This window comes from Lachnellula hyalina (genome assembly GCF_007821495.1).
Source record: "Lachnellula hyalina strain CBS 185.66 chromosome Unknown contig00018, whole genome shotgun sequence".
Lineage (NCBI taxonomy): Eukaryota > Fungi > Ascomycota > Leotiomycetes > Helotiales > Lachnaceae > Lachnellula > Lachnellula hyalina.
The window spans coordinates 115-13,835 of NW_022157132.1; the positions used below are offsets into that span (position 1 = coordinate 115).

General features: G+C 48.9%; 4 protein-coding genes across 4 annotated transcripts; all 4 read right to left on the reverse strand.

The window, feature by feature from the left end:
* Window positions 1–793: 793 nt before the first annotated feature.
* AGO1B (Protein argonaute 1B) lies at window positions 794–3,987 on the reverse strand (the record flags this gene model as incomplete). The annotated part of the gene is made up of 4 exons (XM_031146788.1): window positions 794–2,290; window positions 2,343–2,590; window positions 2,638–3,776; window positions 3,830–3,987. 4 exons carry the CDS (start codon window positions 3,985–3,987, stop codon window positions 794–796), a joined length of 3,042 nt encoding a protein of 1,013 aa, XP_031008170.1.
* A 1,747-nt stretch (window positions 3,988–5,734) lies between these two features.
* On the reverse strand, window positions 5,735–7,975 carry SPAC167.05 (Uncharacterized protein; the record flags this gene model as incomplete). Its single annotated transcript, XM_031146789.1, has 3 exons — window positions 5,735–5,921; window positions 5,973–6,819; window positions 6,871–7,975. 3 exons carry the CDS (start codon window positions 7,973–7,975, stop codon window positions 5,735–5,737), a joined length of 2,139 nt encoding a protein of 712 aa, XP_031008202.1.
* Window positions 7,976–10,385: 2,410 nt separating this feature from the next.
* Window positions 10,386–11,570, reverse strand: RSM7 (37S ribosomal protein, mitochondrial; the record flags this gene model as incomplete). The annotated part of the gene is made up of 3 exons (XM_031146790.1): window positions 10,386–10,829; window positions 10,933–11,232; window positions 11,322–11,570. 3 exons carry the CDS (start codon window positions 11,568–11,570, stop codon window positions 10,386–10,388), a joined length of 993 nt encoding a protein of 330 aa, XP_031008203.1.
* An 835-nt stretch (window positions 11,571–12,405) lies between these two features.
* On the reverse strand, window positions 12,406–12,807 carry LHYA1_G001812 (uncharacterized protein; the record flags this gene model as incomplete). The annotated part of the gene is made up of 2 exons (XM_031146791.1): window positions 12,406–12,611; window positions 12,753–12,807. 2 exons carry the CDS (start codon window positions 12,805–12,807, stop codon window positions 12,406–12,408), a joined length of 261 nt encoding a protein of 86 aa, XP_031008204.1.
* Window positions 12,808–13,721: the final 914 nt, after the last annotated feature.

The following is a 13,721-nucleotide window of genomic DNA, read 5'->3' on the forward strand; positions in this document are numbered from 1 at the left end:
CGTTTCCGACATTGGGTAGACGCCCGAGTATTTTATGCAGCTTAGGACTGGGGCTGCGAGGAGCAGGAGGGTGAGAAGGCGCATTGTGTTGTGTTGTGTTGGGGAGATACGATTACGAGTACAAGCAGGTATAATCATCAGACCAAGCCGCTGATTCTTCAGGGATGCTTGCTTCAGCCTATAAACCAGACCCAGCGATCGATACGTGAAGCCCACAACAAAGTATCGAAAAAGTATCAAAATAAGGATCCAGAGTGGTGGGATCTAAGCCTTGACTTATTTTCCAACGGATGTATAGCGGTTGCAAGAGCACCAGAGAAACAAAGATCTGGTTACTGGGACCGTACGTACTTGTGCTCTCACTCGAAGAAGACGAAGCTGTATTTAACTACATCGTTGGTAGTATTGGCAAAGCAATAATAGTCGGCACGCTCTGACTTTTGGGGAAAGGGGCGGACGCGGCAAGTAAGGGTTATCTTGGCAGGAATGCTGCTGAGCATGCTCTAGGGCCATCCATTCATTGTGTTGAGACATTCGTCCCAGTGTCTTAAACACCGCGTGGCATAACTTTCAAGCTGCTGACAAAGGGGAAAGGATGACTTATCTAAGTGGCACAAAGTGAGCTAGATAATGAAACTCAAGACGATAATAATGGTGTATAGTATTGTGATGTAATGACTGTGATGTAATGACTGTGATGCAGTGACTACTGTGATAATGACTGTGATGTTATGAAATAGCTAGATTTCCCATAGGCCGTGTTGTGTATCCAAAGAGCAAAACCCCCCACCAATTAGATGTAGAACATAGAGTCCTTCATGTTTTCTGGAATCTGAACGTCGAACGTTGATAGGTTGGTCGCACTACTGGTAACACTCGCAGTTGCAGAACTGTCATTCGGGTCATACTGATCTGCGAGGTAGCAACGCAAGCGCGTGCAAAGAAGATCAGCATAGTAAGCAGGAGGGCACAAGCTGACAGCCTTGGTCGCACGCCCGAAGAGATGGCACATATTGAAGGTAAGATCCTCCAACGAATCAGCCGGGTTCTGAAGAGGGGCCTTTACTTGACGACCGCGGAAGATCTCGTCAAGAATCACGTAGTAATGACCCGGCCTCGCAGTTCCCTGTAGGCAAGCATGAGGCTGGATGAAGAAATCCCACCCGTTGACTTCAGTGACCCCGCGATCAACCACAGTACCTGGTTCACAATTCGATGAACGATCCGCATTAGCTTCTGTTGTTGGGTAGAAGCGCGTATGGTGACGCTTCCCGCAGACGATGATTGATATCTTGGGAAATCCGGATTTGGTGGCCTGGGCCGGGTACTTCTGACGGCAAGCATTGCGAATCTGTGGGAGCTCCTGATCAAGAAGCAACTGGTACTGGCCTTCCGAAACACCATCTCTGTACATGATGATGTTCTCTGGAAGAGAGCCTTTGTTTTTCTTTGCCCATAAATTCAGACGACCAAGAAACATATCATAAAGACCAGAAACAGTCTCCTTTCGGGATTCTTGAATTCGAAAGTCTGCCGGCCACTGACCTAGAACCCTATCGACACTTGCCACAATCCCAGCAATGCTAGGCGCAGTGTCCTTTGACCCAGGCGAGGGGTGGGTGACATCGAGGCCGACAACCATGGTCTTTCCTTCACTGACGACTCCTAGCTTGGCTGGATCTAGTGTCTGGTTGATACCGCCGGCCTTGAGGTTGAACTTTAGAGAAACGTTTCCAAAGTACTGCTCTTGTCTCTGCTCTTTCATAAACTTGGGCGCAACGACACAGACAGTGTTAATGCCAGCTTTTGTATCAGCGTAATTTTTGATCGAGTTGTATATTGCGACATCATTGTAAGGAATGACACAAAGGATGAAATTTGGCCGGGGATTAACCTTGGCAACATACATCGCTCTAATGATGTTCCCAATTTTTTCATTATTGCCGACGTCGTCTCCATCGGAGAGGCCAATTTCGGGTGGAGTGACTGGAATCATTCCTGTAGCATTAATGCCAGAACGAGTCAGAAACTCCCCGAAGCGAGAGATGGTGGGCATAACATGATTAACGCCAAAGGATGGGCCACGACGGGTCGATGTAAAGACAATCGAGGTCCATTTTCCCAAGTGACTGCCGGTGTGGAATTTTATGTTTGCCATATTCCAGGAACCAAAGCGCGGTAATACGCTGGTCTCCTTCTGACGAGCATCCTTGTATTTGATGGCCGGTGGAACCAAAACGCGCGCTGCGACAGTAATCAAACTGGCGCCAATCGTAAGACCAAAACGCGCCTATCTCAAGTTAGCCATAGACAATTAGAGTGTGGGTGGCATTTCTACTCACGGTCATGGCATTAGCCTGGGGGTTCAGACCAAGAACAGCTTTCCCATCAGTGACAATCGAATCCCCATTTTGGTTTGGCTTCCGACAAGCGAATGTGATCATTTGCTGGGTTTGGTCGGGACTCAATCTGCGTTTTATTGTTTGGCCAGGCAAGAGAACACAAACCTCAGCAGGGAGATAGCTAGGATGTTCACGGTTTCCAACATTAACCACAGGGTTTCTCTCTTCCAGCCTGATTTGCGGGTACTCTGTTTGCGTTAATGTGAATACTGTAAATGGATTTCTGAGCACTTACTTTTCCGGAAGTAGTCGAAGACTGTAATGTATGTGTTGGAAGGGAGAGCGGATCCGGCTCCTTTCTTCCCTTGGGGTTTAGCACCTTTAGCAGCAGGGGGGACTTCGGAAAGCCAGAAACTAACTCCCTTGGGACCTGCACCGAAATCGGCGATCTTGGGTGGATGATCTTCTCCACGACCATCTTGAGGGTGGGCAAGACCGAAGATTGTCTTGACGCGAGGCACTTCTTCGTTGGTCTTCTTAAGCGTCTTTCCTGGTAGATGAGTAACTTTCACTCTGATGAGTTTAAGTTTCTTCTGCAAAGTCAGCTTATTGCCACTTCCGAGTCTCCCATAAAGGACATCGAGACTTAGTGGCTCGATAAAGACGCCATGTGTGACATTGACGTTAAGCAGAATGCCACCAGTGGCAGGCCTGACACTCTGGAAGTATCCACGAAGAGACTCTAAGCCTCCACCGAGCACGGTAATGTTGTGAGCGTTCGCTTGCCCGCGACTGATCGAGAAATGCCTATTTTGACCAATTGATACTATTCCATCGTGTACCTGCGGATAGTGCCCAAACAGTACGTTTAGCACCTGTATGGCTTCTGCTTTCTGGGTGAAAGGAGGAGCATTGGGATTTGTAGACGAGAGATACGCGGTGAGGTCAGAAATGCTGAACGAAAGAGGTGTGATTATCCGGACCGTATAGGTGATGGCACGTGCAAGAGGTTCGTCTTGCCCCTCAGCCAGATACGGTATCTGTATAATATGTCCGTCCTGAATACCAAGGGGAGTTCTGGCAACAATCATTGAACGAAGGTCTGATGCGAGACCACCAGCACTCGCAAATTCGGGCAACTCAAGAAGGAGCTGAAAAACCCGGCCAAGCTTTTTTCCCTTGACCTCGGGTTGCACTTCCACGCTGTACCTTGTGAGGGTCAGGTTTTGTGGCACGCCAACTTTGAAGTAGTTGGCGTAAACGGCAATCTTCTTGCCTTGGGTACCATGACCTGGTCGGGACGGGAATTGACCATCATTCAAGGACATCTTTGCCATTGCCTGCTGAAGACCGCCAGCGGTGGCATTCTTCATGTAGGCATTCTCAATGTTCATTACTTGCCCATCAGGTGGTGCAAGTGGTGCATTGGGGTCCCTTGGAAAGGTTAAGGGTTAGTTGGAATGTACTAGATGAGTTGCGGCTCTTACCTAAAGACAACCGCAGGTGCGGATCCTCCTCCTCCTCCACCTCCGCCACCTCTTCCTCCACGGAAGCCACCCCGATCCCCACCTCCACGATAACCTCCACCGCCGCGATCACTTCCCCCTCTGCCACCACCACGACCACGATAACCTTGACCGGACATTGTGCGAATATAAACTCCAGGAGTCGGTGAAACCTGGCCCTAGTTGTTGATGTTTGTGTTCGCAGTAGAATTGGATGGAGATGTTTGCATATCTGTACTGAGTAGCAAAGTTAGCCAGTGTTGAAGTGGTAAATGTCTTATAAGATGAGGGAGAAATAGTATTGTAAGAAATGCACAATAGAATGATGTGTGAATAGTAGTATTGTTATGATCAACGCTATTTCGTCCGAAGTGAATTCAGACAGGTGAGAATCCGACAGTGTAAAGCAGTTGGAGTACACTAAAGGATGATTTGTCTGAAAGGACTTACTCTGGTCTTTGCTCCTGAATTTCCGATAGAATGGAATGGAACGGCACGGACCGAGACGGTGATACCTTTAGTAGGATGAAGAGCTAGACGAGAGCGAAGAAGCGTGTTTCTTGAGTTAAGGTAGAGCCGTTCTCGTAGCCGGCACTGTAGTTTGGTGGAAGAAGAAGAAGAAGAGAAGAAGAGGCCAAGCGGTGAAGAAAGATAAATCAAGTGAGGGACGCGGACGCGGTGGCGCCAGCAATCGCGGGAAGCAGATCCATTCCACAGTTTGAGGTTGATCCAGGATGCATGCCTGGAGGTGGGGTTTGCTTTGCTTTGCTATGCTTTGTTATGAATGGAGGAGCAAACGAGGAGCAATGATTATATAGTACAGGTTACGTATGCGATGCCGTATGATGTTTGCTTCATGCTTCATGCTTCATGCTTCTTGCTTCTTGCTTTTTCTTGTCAGTACTTCGTAGCTGAGTACGTAGATACGATACTCTGTAATACATTATTGGTGGTGTCCCTGCCTCGCCTGCCTAAACATCCCTGCCCAAACACCCCTGCGGCGCGGTTGCCCTTTCCCTTCAACGCGATGTCAGGTGCTTTCAACCAGTTTGCAGTGACACAAGGCCCGGACTGACGGAATGCGGCATCATAAGACATACGCGCATTTCAACTCTGGCCTCTAACCATCTGCCCAAGAAGGATTTCTTTCACCCCTCTAAAAGGGCATATCTATTCTGAGCGGTGATGACTTCAGCCTTGACCTGCTGGGCTTGCCTGGGTGGATGGGTAGGTCGTGTAACATCGACCACCACCAGCGTCGAGCCAACAAGAGTACGCCGTTTATCAGGGTATCATATATATTAAACTCCTCTCAGGTATGACAGGCTACGCTGCCTACCTACCTAACCGCTACCTACATACCGGCTTTGCATACCTTCATGCACAACTTGGAATGACTCAGGTTGAGCTGTACAAACCAGAAAAAGCAAATCAAATACGCCATCAGCATAAACTCTTACAAGCAATTCCAATACATGGCTTCGTTTTCATCAAACCACGTTGCATTTCTCTCATCTCTCAAGTAAGATTGAAGCTAGAATTAAAAATAAAAGAGTGGTATATTTGATTTGATCAGGATCTACCTGAACCCAACCCCCAGACGCCAGCAAACAGCGCGCTGCACTTCCCAACTCCCACAATCCGCGTACGAAAACCCCCGCTCGATCTTGAGAACGCCTAACCTACAAACGCCACGAAAAACACATATGAGGTTTTATCGTCCTTCTGCCTCTGTTTTGTAGTTTTGCCCTCCCGCTGTGTGAATATGTATGCTTGTTTATATGTATAAAGAACTGAAAATGCATCGCTCCCTTTTGCACCAAAGAAAATCCTCGACTATTATTTGGCGGGCAGGGCTACCTTGTTGTTGCTACGACAAGACGCCCATCAGTCAATTCTGGCCCTATCTAGAGTCCTCACTTGAGTGTTTGGACTACTGAGATTGTTGGCAAGGCGCATGTTGGAGGGCGGCTTGTATTTGCTCTTCGCGTGCTTTCTAAGCTTCTTCCGAGCTACCATGACCGGGACCGAGGATTTCGTAACGAGGTAATTGGAGAAGGAGCCAAGGATGACACTATTGCAATGTTAGCATTTGCCCACGCCCATCGTATTTCGAGTGACTTACCCTTTGAGAGCGTTCCTACCGCGACTCCCCAGAATCACAAGTGTAGGTGTGATGTAATCGATGATTTCCGTAATCAAATGGCCGGGACTCTTGCAATGGATAACTTCAATCACCACCTTCACCTGCAATTGCGTTTTCCTCAGCAGCTTCGAGACTCGATCCGTGATGTCCTGTACAGCCCGATACCGTTCGGCCTCCGCTTTGCCCCTTTCTCTTCCCATCGGACTCGCGCTAGTATTTGTACTGGTGGAATCAAGTCTGAAATTTGATCCCAGGGGACTAGGGTGAGCAACTGGAGGCATCACAGGTGTCGAGCCTGAAGGTTTTGTCGATGCGGCCACGGCTATTGCTTGCTCTTTCATAAGTGTATCATCTCCAATAGTCCCCTCGCCAATCCCAATCTCTTCGTCAACGCAGTAGACTGCGAGTAATGTGTCTCCATCTCTGAGTACTGTCCCGATGGTCCATTCCATTGCGTGAGCCGCCTCATCGCTGAGATCGGTAGCACACAAGTACTTTCTAATTCGTCGTTGATTGTCCTGAGCTTCTCTCTGCATCTTTCCAAAATCACCACGGTAGATCGTACGGACGCAACGACTAGTTACAGGAGTAGAGACAATATGTGTCATATTGATGGCGAGTTTTTGTGCTTGTTTGATGTCAGTTAGATCTGCTTCGACGTCTGAATCTACAGGAGTGTTCAAGCCGGAGGGTTCATCGAAGCTGGTGTTGGGATGAACGCCTGACTTGCTTGACTTCAGCTTGGTCCCTGAGGGTCCTGTGACCGTGATTTGAGGTTCGAAGAGTGACCGAACTTTGTACTTTTCTTGGGCCGCAATCTGCTGGCCTGTAGGTTTCGTAAGCTTGAATTCCTTGCACAGGTTTTGGTTATACGTACGCTCTTCTTCAGCGGCCGCCATCAAACTCAGAGCTGTCCTCGGCCCCTTTGCGCGACCCATCCCCAGGGTCTTGGCCTCAGGGTGATCTTCTGAACTTTCACCATTTTGACGCTTCACGGTCTTCTTCCTTCCCCGAGTGCGCTCTTCGTCTGAGCTATGTTCGTCCTCGTCGCTGCTATCAGCGAGAGCATCATCCCCGGTATAATCCTTCTCCAGCCTACCACCGTTGAGCGGATCAATAGCATCTCCACTGTTCGTCCGTCTGCGACCTTTCCCACTTAATGAAGATAGCCTGCCACCAGATAAAGCTAAATTAGCATCTGACAGCCGTCTGTACGCACTGTTCATATCAAAGGTCCTCCCATCATCTAGCTTCAATTTCGAAAGCTCCGGGCTTAAGTGTGGTGAACTGGAGCGCCCTCCAACTCGGTTATGGGGGGATCTAGATTTTGATGTGCCGATGCCTGTACTAGCAATCGAATGATTGCGGCCACTGTCGCGTGCACCAAATCCACCAGTGATTTCCCCCCCTCTGACAACCTCTGCCATTGCATTGGGAATTGACGCCTTCTTTCCAGCTTGTGTATTTCGCTTCGGTGCGACCGGCCCGCCGGGATTGCTTGGCAGATACCCAGAGAATTGATAGGCCGCACTAGGGCCCGGCTTTGCAGGTCCCAAGACGTTAGTCCGGGGACCAAACTCTGCTGGGTGTGATGCAGCATCAGATGAGCTCCTATGCTGTCGATGCTGGGTGTTCGCGTGGTGGGATTGATGGGTCAACTGTGTGGGTGACGTTGAGGCGCTCACCGTTGTAACAGCTGGTGTTGGTGGTGGACTGCTGATGTCCAGCATGCTTCGGACTGGGACACGGGCAGGTCTGCTTTTGGAGCTTCCCAGTGGTGAATGCTTGGACACTGCTGGATCTTCAGCAATGTCTAGCATGCTCCGTACAGGCGATCGTGGGTTATAGGGCGACGGGGCTCTTCCTGACCCTGCCGAACTGGCAGGTTTTTTAGTGTGCAGGCCTGATTTCCCTTCCAATAGTGCTAGAACATCTTTGCGCTCCTCGTCCAACACAGACTCCAATGACATATTTTTCGCCATTGTTGCAGTTGCTGGCTGTTCTGTGTTCTCCGTACCCTCTTGGCAGACGCTGTTGTGCTCTCTCGGAAGCTAGGTAATGATGATGCCAAGAGAGAGTGTTGGTATGTCGAATATAAGGCAGGGCGAATGCTCTGGAGACGTCCTTGCTATCCGTTAATGAACTTTCCTGGGAGACAGTCTAGTTCAAAATGATGCATTGTGGTTGGAGAGGTAGCAGTCTTCGGAATCGACTCAGATCATTGCACATCCGCGTTGCTTGGTGCTTGTGGACAGTGGTGCTACTAGAAAGAGGTCAACAGGGCTGCAAATCCTGCTTTGACGAAGAGGCTAATATGTGTATGAATCAGAGATAGCGGATTTGCGTTTATGTTTGAACAGTCGAGATTGATTGTACTGGCCACGTTGCGTAAAAGCTTTGCGGTTGGATTTGTTAAGGTTTCGAAGTGGTGAGAGAGAGGCTACAATCCTTTGCTCTTGCGACGTGAAAGCTGCAGTGCACAGTTCGTTCGGTGGCGGGAGACAGGCGCGCCTTATTTGCCTTCGAGGAGGCACGATGTCTGCGGGACAAAGGAGTTGCAAAGTGGTGCTCTGCTACTGTGCTACGAATGATCAATTCGAGGGTTGAGAGATTGAACGTGAGGTTGATTGCGAGCTGGGCTGGTGTTGGAGATATGTACGAGTAGAGTACCGTACCGTAGTGCCTGCCTCGCCGCCCGCCCCACTGGGACGCTCTAGCGACTGTCTTTAGAACTCGCGGATGCACCCGAGTTCAGGGATATCAAGCCCTCGGCATGGCCTCAAGTGGATATTGGGCACGCATACGCATACTACACCATACTACGCGTAGTATTCCATACGAAAGAATACCCAGCGTCTACTGTACAATACGGAGGAGATGTCTGACTGAGCCCCTATCATGCCAAATTCTTCTCCTGGTTTTTCTCTAGCCAACTACTTACCGTCAGCATTTCTCCTTCTGTCAATTTGCTCCCTTTTTTTCTTTGGAGCTGGCTGGTGGAGTCCTGGCCTCATGGGTTTTCTTACTGCTCGGGTTACAACAGTCATGGAAACTCCTTAGTAAGAGCAAGACTGGCCATCACACGACTCAAGTCTAATCAAAACCGCGCTGCTTTCTACTGGCGTTCATCTTGGCGGTCCATCTTGCATGGGGTGGACATTGCCAGAGCTTCCCATCGCTTTACACGCTATTCAAGCTTCATCATCAACATCTTGGCGATATGCTTGCTGAAGGCTGAAGCCACACTTTGCCTCTCCCCGTGTGGCCTTCATCCTATCCCCTTCCATCGAGCCCCTCCTCACAAGCACAAGCTCACAAGCCCCTCTTCACAAGCCCCTCCTCCCCCGCAAAACCCGCAGGAAGCCGCTAGGTTCCTCCTCTCAGGCGTTGATCTCGAGGTCTTCTGGGGAGAGCCAGCCTCTCGAGGAACGCCCTCAGAGCTCTCCTTGAAACTCAGACGTACATTCCAACCCACAAAAGTACCCCTCTCCCTTTGATATTGACCACCACCCACAAAGATAAGCTTAGCAAACAACCATTCAAAGACCTCGAATCATCCAAATTCAAAACACACCTCAGTTCAAACACCGATGATGGATCCCCAAAATCACACCCGCTATTCCGCTATGCATGACGAACTCCACCTCGAGGCGCAGCACACCCGCCAAGACTTCGAAATACGTTCCCCTTATCGCGATGCTGCGAACATCCCAAAGCTTACCTCAGTACTTTCATTCCGAAGCAATGGCTATGCATACCAAGAGCCTTGGCCCAGCTGGACAAGGAACTCCTGCAAAGCTGACAGCAGCAAATACAAGCTGCTTGGGTCCATGACCTCGAATCGTGATCGCAGTACTGTTCCGGACAAAGCAAAGCAAGACCTTTTCCTCGTAGTTTTCTGGGGCTCGGCAAAAGTATGATTCGTAGATCTGTACTTCGTAAATCTAGAAGACGCATGCTTACAACTTACTTGCTCATTTTGTAAGCTCTTTGAGAGATGTGGTACGTTTTCAATGTACCTATAGATGTAGTTGCATTAGTGATGTGTCATTTCCACCAGATAGCTGTACAACATCGGTAATGCGAAGTAGTTTATGACATATCCTTGGACTGTAGTAGGCGTTTGGCTCCACGTGCCTCCAACTAAACGGCTTTGACGGAAAGTATGTGGATAAATGGATAGACAACTGCATAAAGACGCAGTGTGATATGCAGCCTTTTCTTATCTTTACCCAATAACCCTGCATTTGTCGAAGTTCGCGCGGGTATTCTGACTTCAGCACATATGCACGAACAATATACGAGGCTGCAAAGACGTGATACTCCCGAGCTTTTACGTTTTATATCTCAGTACAAACAATATTTTACACTCATCAAAACTGCCCATCGCTATCATCTCCTCCTCCTCTGCATAATGGCTAAATTCGCTCTCGCTGACGTTCCGTTCTTGTGTACCAAATTCCTCCGCTCCCAAACATTACTCTTGCCCTCTACAACACTGATGATTTCCTCGGCAAAGCGTTGAGCAAATTGGTCCTTTCCGCTGCCTCGTGATTTCTTCTTGTTTGCCGAGTCTAGGATCCATTCTACAGCCTGCCGTCTCCTTTGCCGTAAGCCCAAGGGGACGGGGATCTGTAACGCGGCACCACCTCCGGCGGCGCCCTTTTGCGAGCGGATGCGGATCAGGGGGGCGATGGAATCGATGGCGAGAGTGAGGTAGCCGATGGGGTTGAGAGGTAAGTGTGAGGGATGGGGAGAACCGGGAAGGAGAGGACGAATTGGATTAGGCGTAGGGGGAGGAGCTGTGCGGAGGTAGTTTAGAATGAATGCCATGTTCTATTATCAAGGCAAGTTGGTTAGTATATGAGTTCAAAAGGGTCTGCGTAGGAACGTAGTCAGGCAGCGCAGAATGAAAATAAGGAGAAACTGACGAGCCTACCCTTTGGGCAGCGCTCAGCTTGCCATGCTTCATCAAGAGATTCGTAACTTGATTAATGACTGGGTCGTATCGGTAATGAAGGTTGCTAGTAGGTGGCAATGGCAGCTCAGGCAAACCGTATTTATGGCCAATGGTGGTTACGGGATCTGATGCTAGGCCACCGTTTGAGATGTTCTCCATCTGGCCCAATGCAAGCAGGTTCTCGAAGGTCATTGTCTCTGCGGAGGCTTTGGCCCCACCTATCTCCTCCTTAATCACGTCAGGAGCATTGTCCTTGCCCTCTTGGTCGCGCTTGAGGATCTGTAGATGGTAGTCAGTAGAAGATTTCTTGCAGATACGTCATGGTATGATTTGCAGCTGCAGCAGAGCAGCAGAGCTTCCATACGTACTTCTTGCACAGGTGTCCCTTGTCCTACATCTGGCTGTGTTTCCCCCTTCACTTTGCCATAGTCTCCTGCCTCCTCACTCACAGGTGGAAGACCACTTTGATTGGGGCCACCTGGTGGCTGTTCCTCTTTCTCCGTATAGCCTCTCCGCGCGATGACCTGTGCAATTCCGGGTTGGCGTAGGGCAACTGAAGGCCTTGACCGTATCGCAAGGGACCGGCTGGCGCCATGGAAGTTCAATCGTGGAGGCATGGCGATGGTGCTTGTTGGTTGACTCTTCAATGTCGTTCGGAGACGAAGGCAAAATTCCCGAACTAGTGAGTTCAGGGCCTGACAAGGCAAGCGCCGTCACAAAGCCCAATCAGGCGAAGGCCCCTTTTCACAAGCAATTTGAGAACCTTTGGAAAAATCCGCAAAGTCCAATAAAATACCCAAAGGATAAATAATAGTTCTTTTTAATACACTCTTAGATTCTGTATCATTCAGATATGATTTCGTTGTGTTATGGCCTGTGTGGTGATTAAATTAGGGAGCCCCGTTAACTATCAGGGGAATTTCAAGGTAGATCGGTACAAGTACGGAGGTACAGAGACCGGGATGTGGGGTTGGTGGGGATCTCTGTACCACCTTACATCTTGTGCGTGTCCCGGAGTCATCTATCTCTACCACATAACAACATCGTAAACGAAGTCTGCAAAGCCTCCTATATCTCAAACTTTTCCAGTCATTTCCAAATGCTCGAGCTTCCTGACCGCGAAAACTCTAATAGTATCAGTATACTGGTACTATATACGGTAATCTCTGTAGCTGTATAAGAAGACAAAGTAGTAATCAGAATCTAGAACTTTTCTGTCCCATCTGCAAGACGTTGCCCAAAAAAAACCTTTACATTTCGAATGAAATCTGTCATCGTTCCCAGCGCTTTTCGCTGTCCTGTGAAGACCTAGCAATATCCGACGCCGAAGACATACACATTGCGCCAAACCCATGCCAATACCATACATATGGCGAGCCCTCCAACCCTTATATCCTACAGGCCAACATCTGTGTTTCAGAATTCGCCGTGAAAACCAGTTTCCTGGGCTCTTTACCATCCCGCTCGACTCTGCGAAGGGGAGCTTGGAGTCGATCCGTTCAGATGCTTCAAGGCAACCTCCGCAGCATCCTCCTTCGCATTGTGTACATATTGTCCATCATACCAATATCGAGCGGAGATATGTTGTCCTTGGACAGTGACCGTGCTAGACCATGCTGTGCGGCCCCCTGATTCGAATATTAGCCAATTGGCCGTTTCTGGGTGGTTTTGGAGGAAGGATTGCCATACCACGTCTATCAGATACAATCTGGAAGACAGGCGGATGGATTTGTGCTTCACGGCACTTTTCTGATTCTAATTGTCAGCACAGGGGTTGAATATATGGGAAGCTTCTTTACCTTCGAGCTTATCTTGCCAAGTTGTAGCACCAGAACTATAGCTTGAGTAAGACATGTTCTTGAAAAATGGACTTTCGATGAGATAGATATAGAGTTTTGTAAAGCTTGGTATGTTGAGGAGAAACAGTGGTGGGGTAGGTACGGATATGGCGTTATGTTTTGCAGGAAGCAGTTGCTCGATGGAGTTCTTATAGGTAGATCTCTTGCTCAAGAACGGCCTGTAGAAGTTGGTGTGAGGTAGTGAGGTGGCAGTTGAACTATCAAAATAATAGGAAATGAGTAGTAAAAGGTTGCTGCGTTTGCACCACCCCCATTGATCCATGCAACACGGCAACTAGACTCAACACTGTTTCGGAATAATGCATTTGGAAATATGCATTTGAAGAAGTAACGTCGATCACCCGAAAGAAATATAGGGCCGCCAGTGTGTGCTGTCTCCAGCGGTGGCATCACAGCTCATGTACGACGGTACCGAGTGACTTCGGCAAAAAGTGAAAAAGCAAATATCAGGGCTTGAGACAAGTGAAGCTAGTGGAGATGCAAAGCCAACGCTGCAAACTATTACAGCCATTTGCAGCCAGAGTCGTCATAGGAACATGGGGCCTTGGGAAAAAAAGAGCAAGGTGCAGTTGGGCAGATGGATGAGCAAGTAGGGCGTGGAAGAGGGAGACTTGGGGGAGGATATGATAGGAAAAGCGCACGTCTCATATGAAGGACCGAACACGAATTATAATATGCGCTGCAGCACGCCAAGGTCAAGTAGGTAGGTTGCAGAGCTAGCACCTTCCATAGTTTCGAGGTTTGTCCTTTTGGTAATCTCTGGGGATATAGTTTGTTTTTCCAAAAAGAGCAAAATACGTTTACATTACGTACCCCGGTCTCAAACCCCCAACATCGAATCGCAGAGCGCCGCTATTTGGAACCAATAACAAAAAGCCCGCTATCGATCGAATGAGCCCTTGCACACAG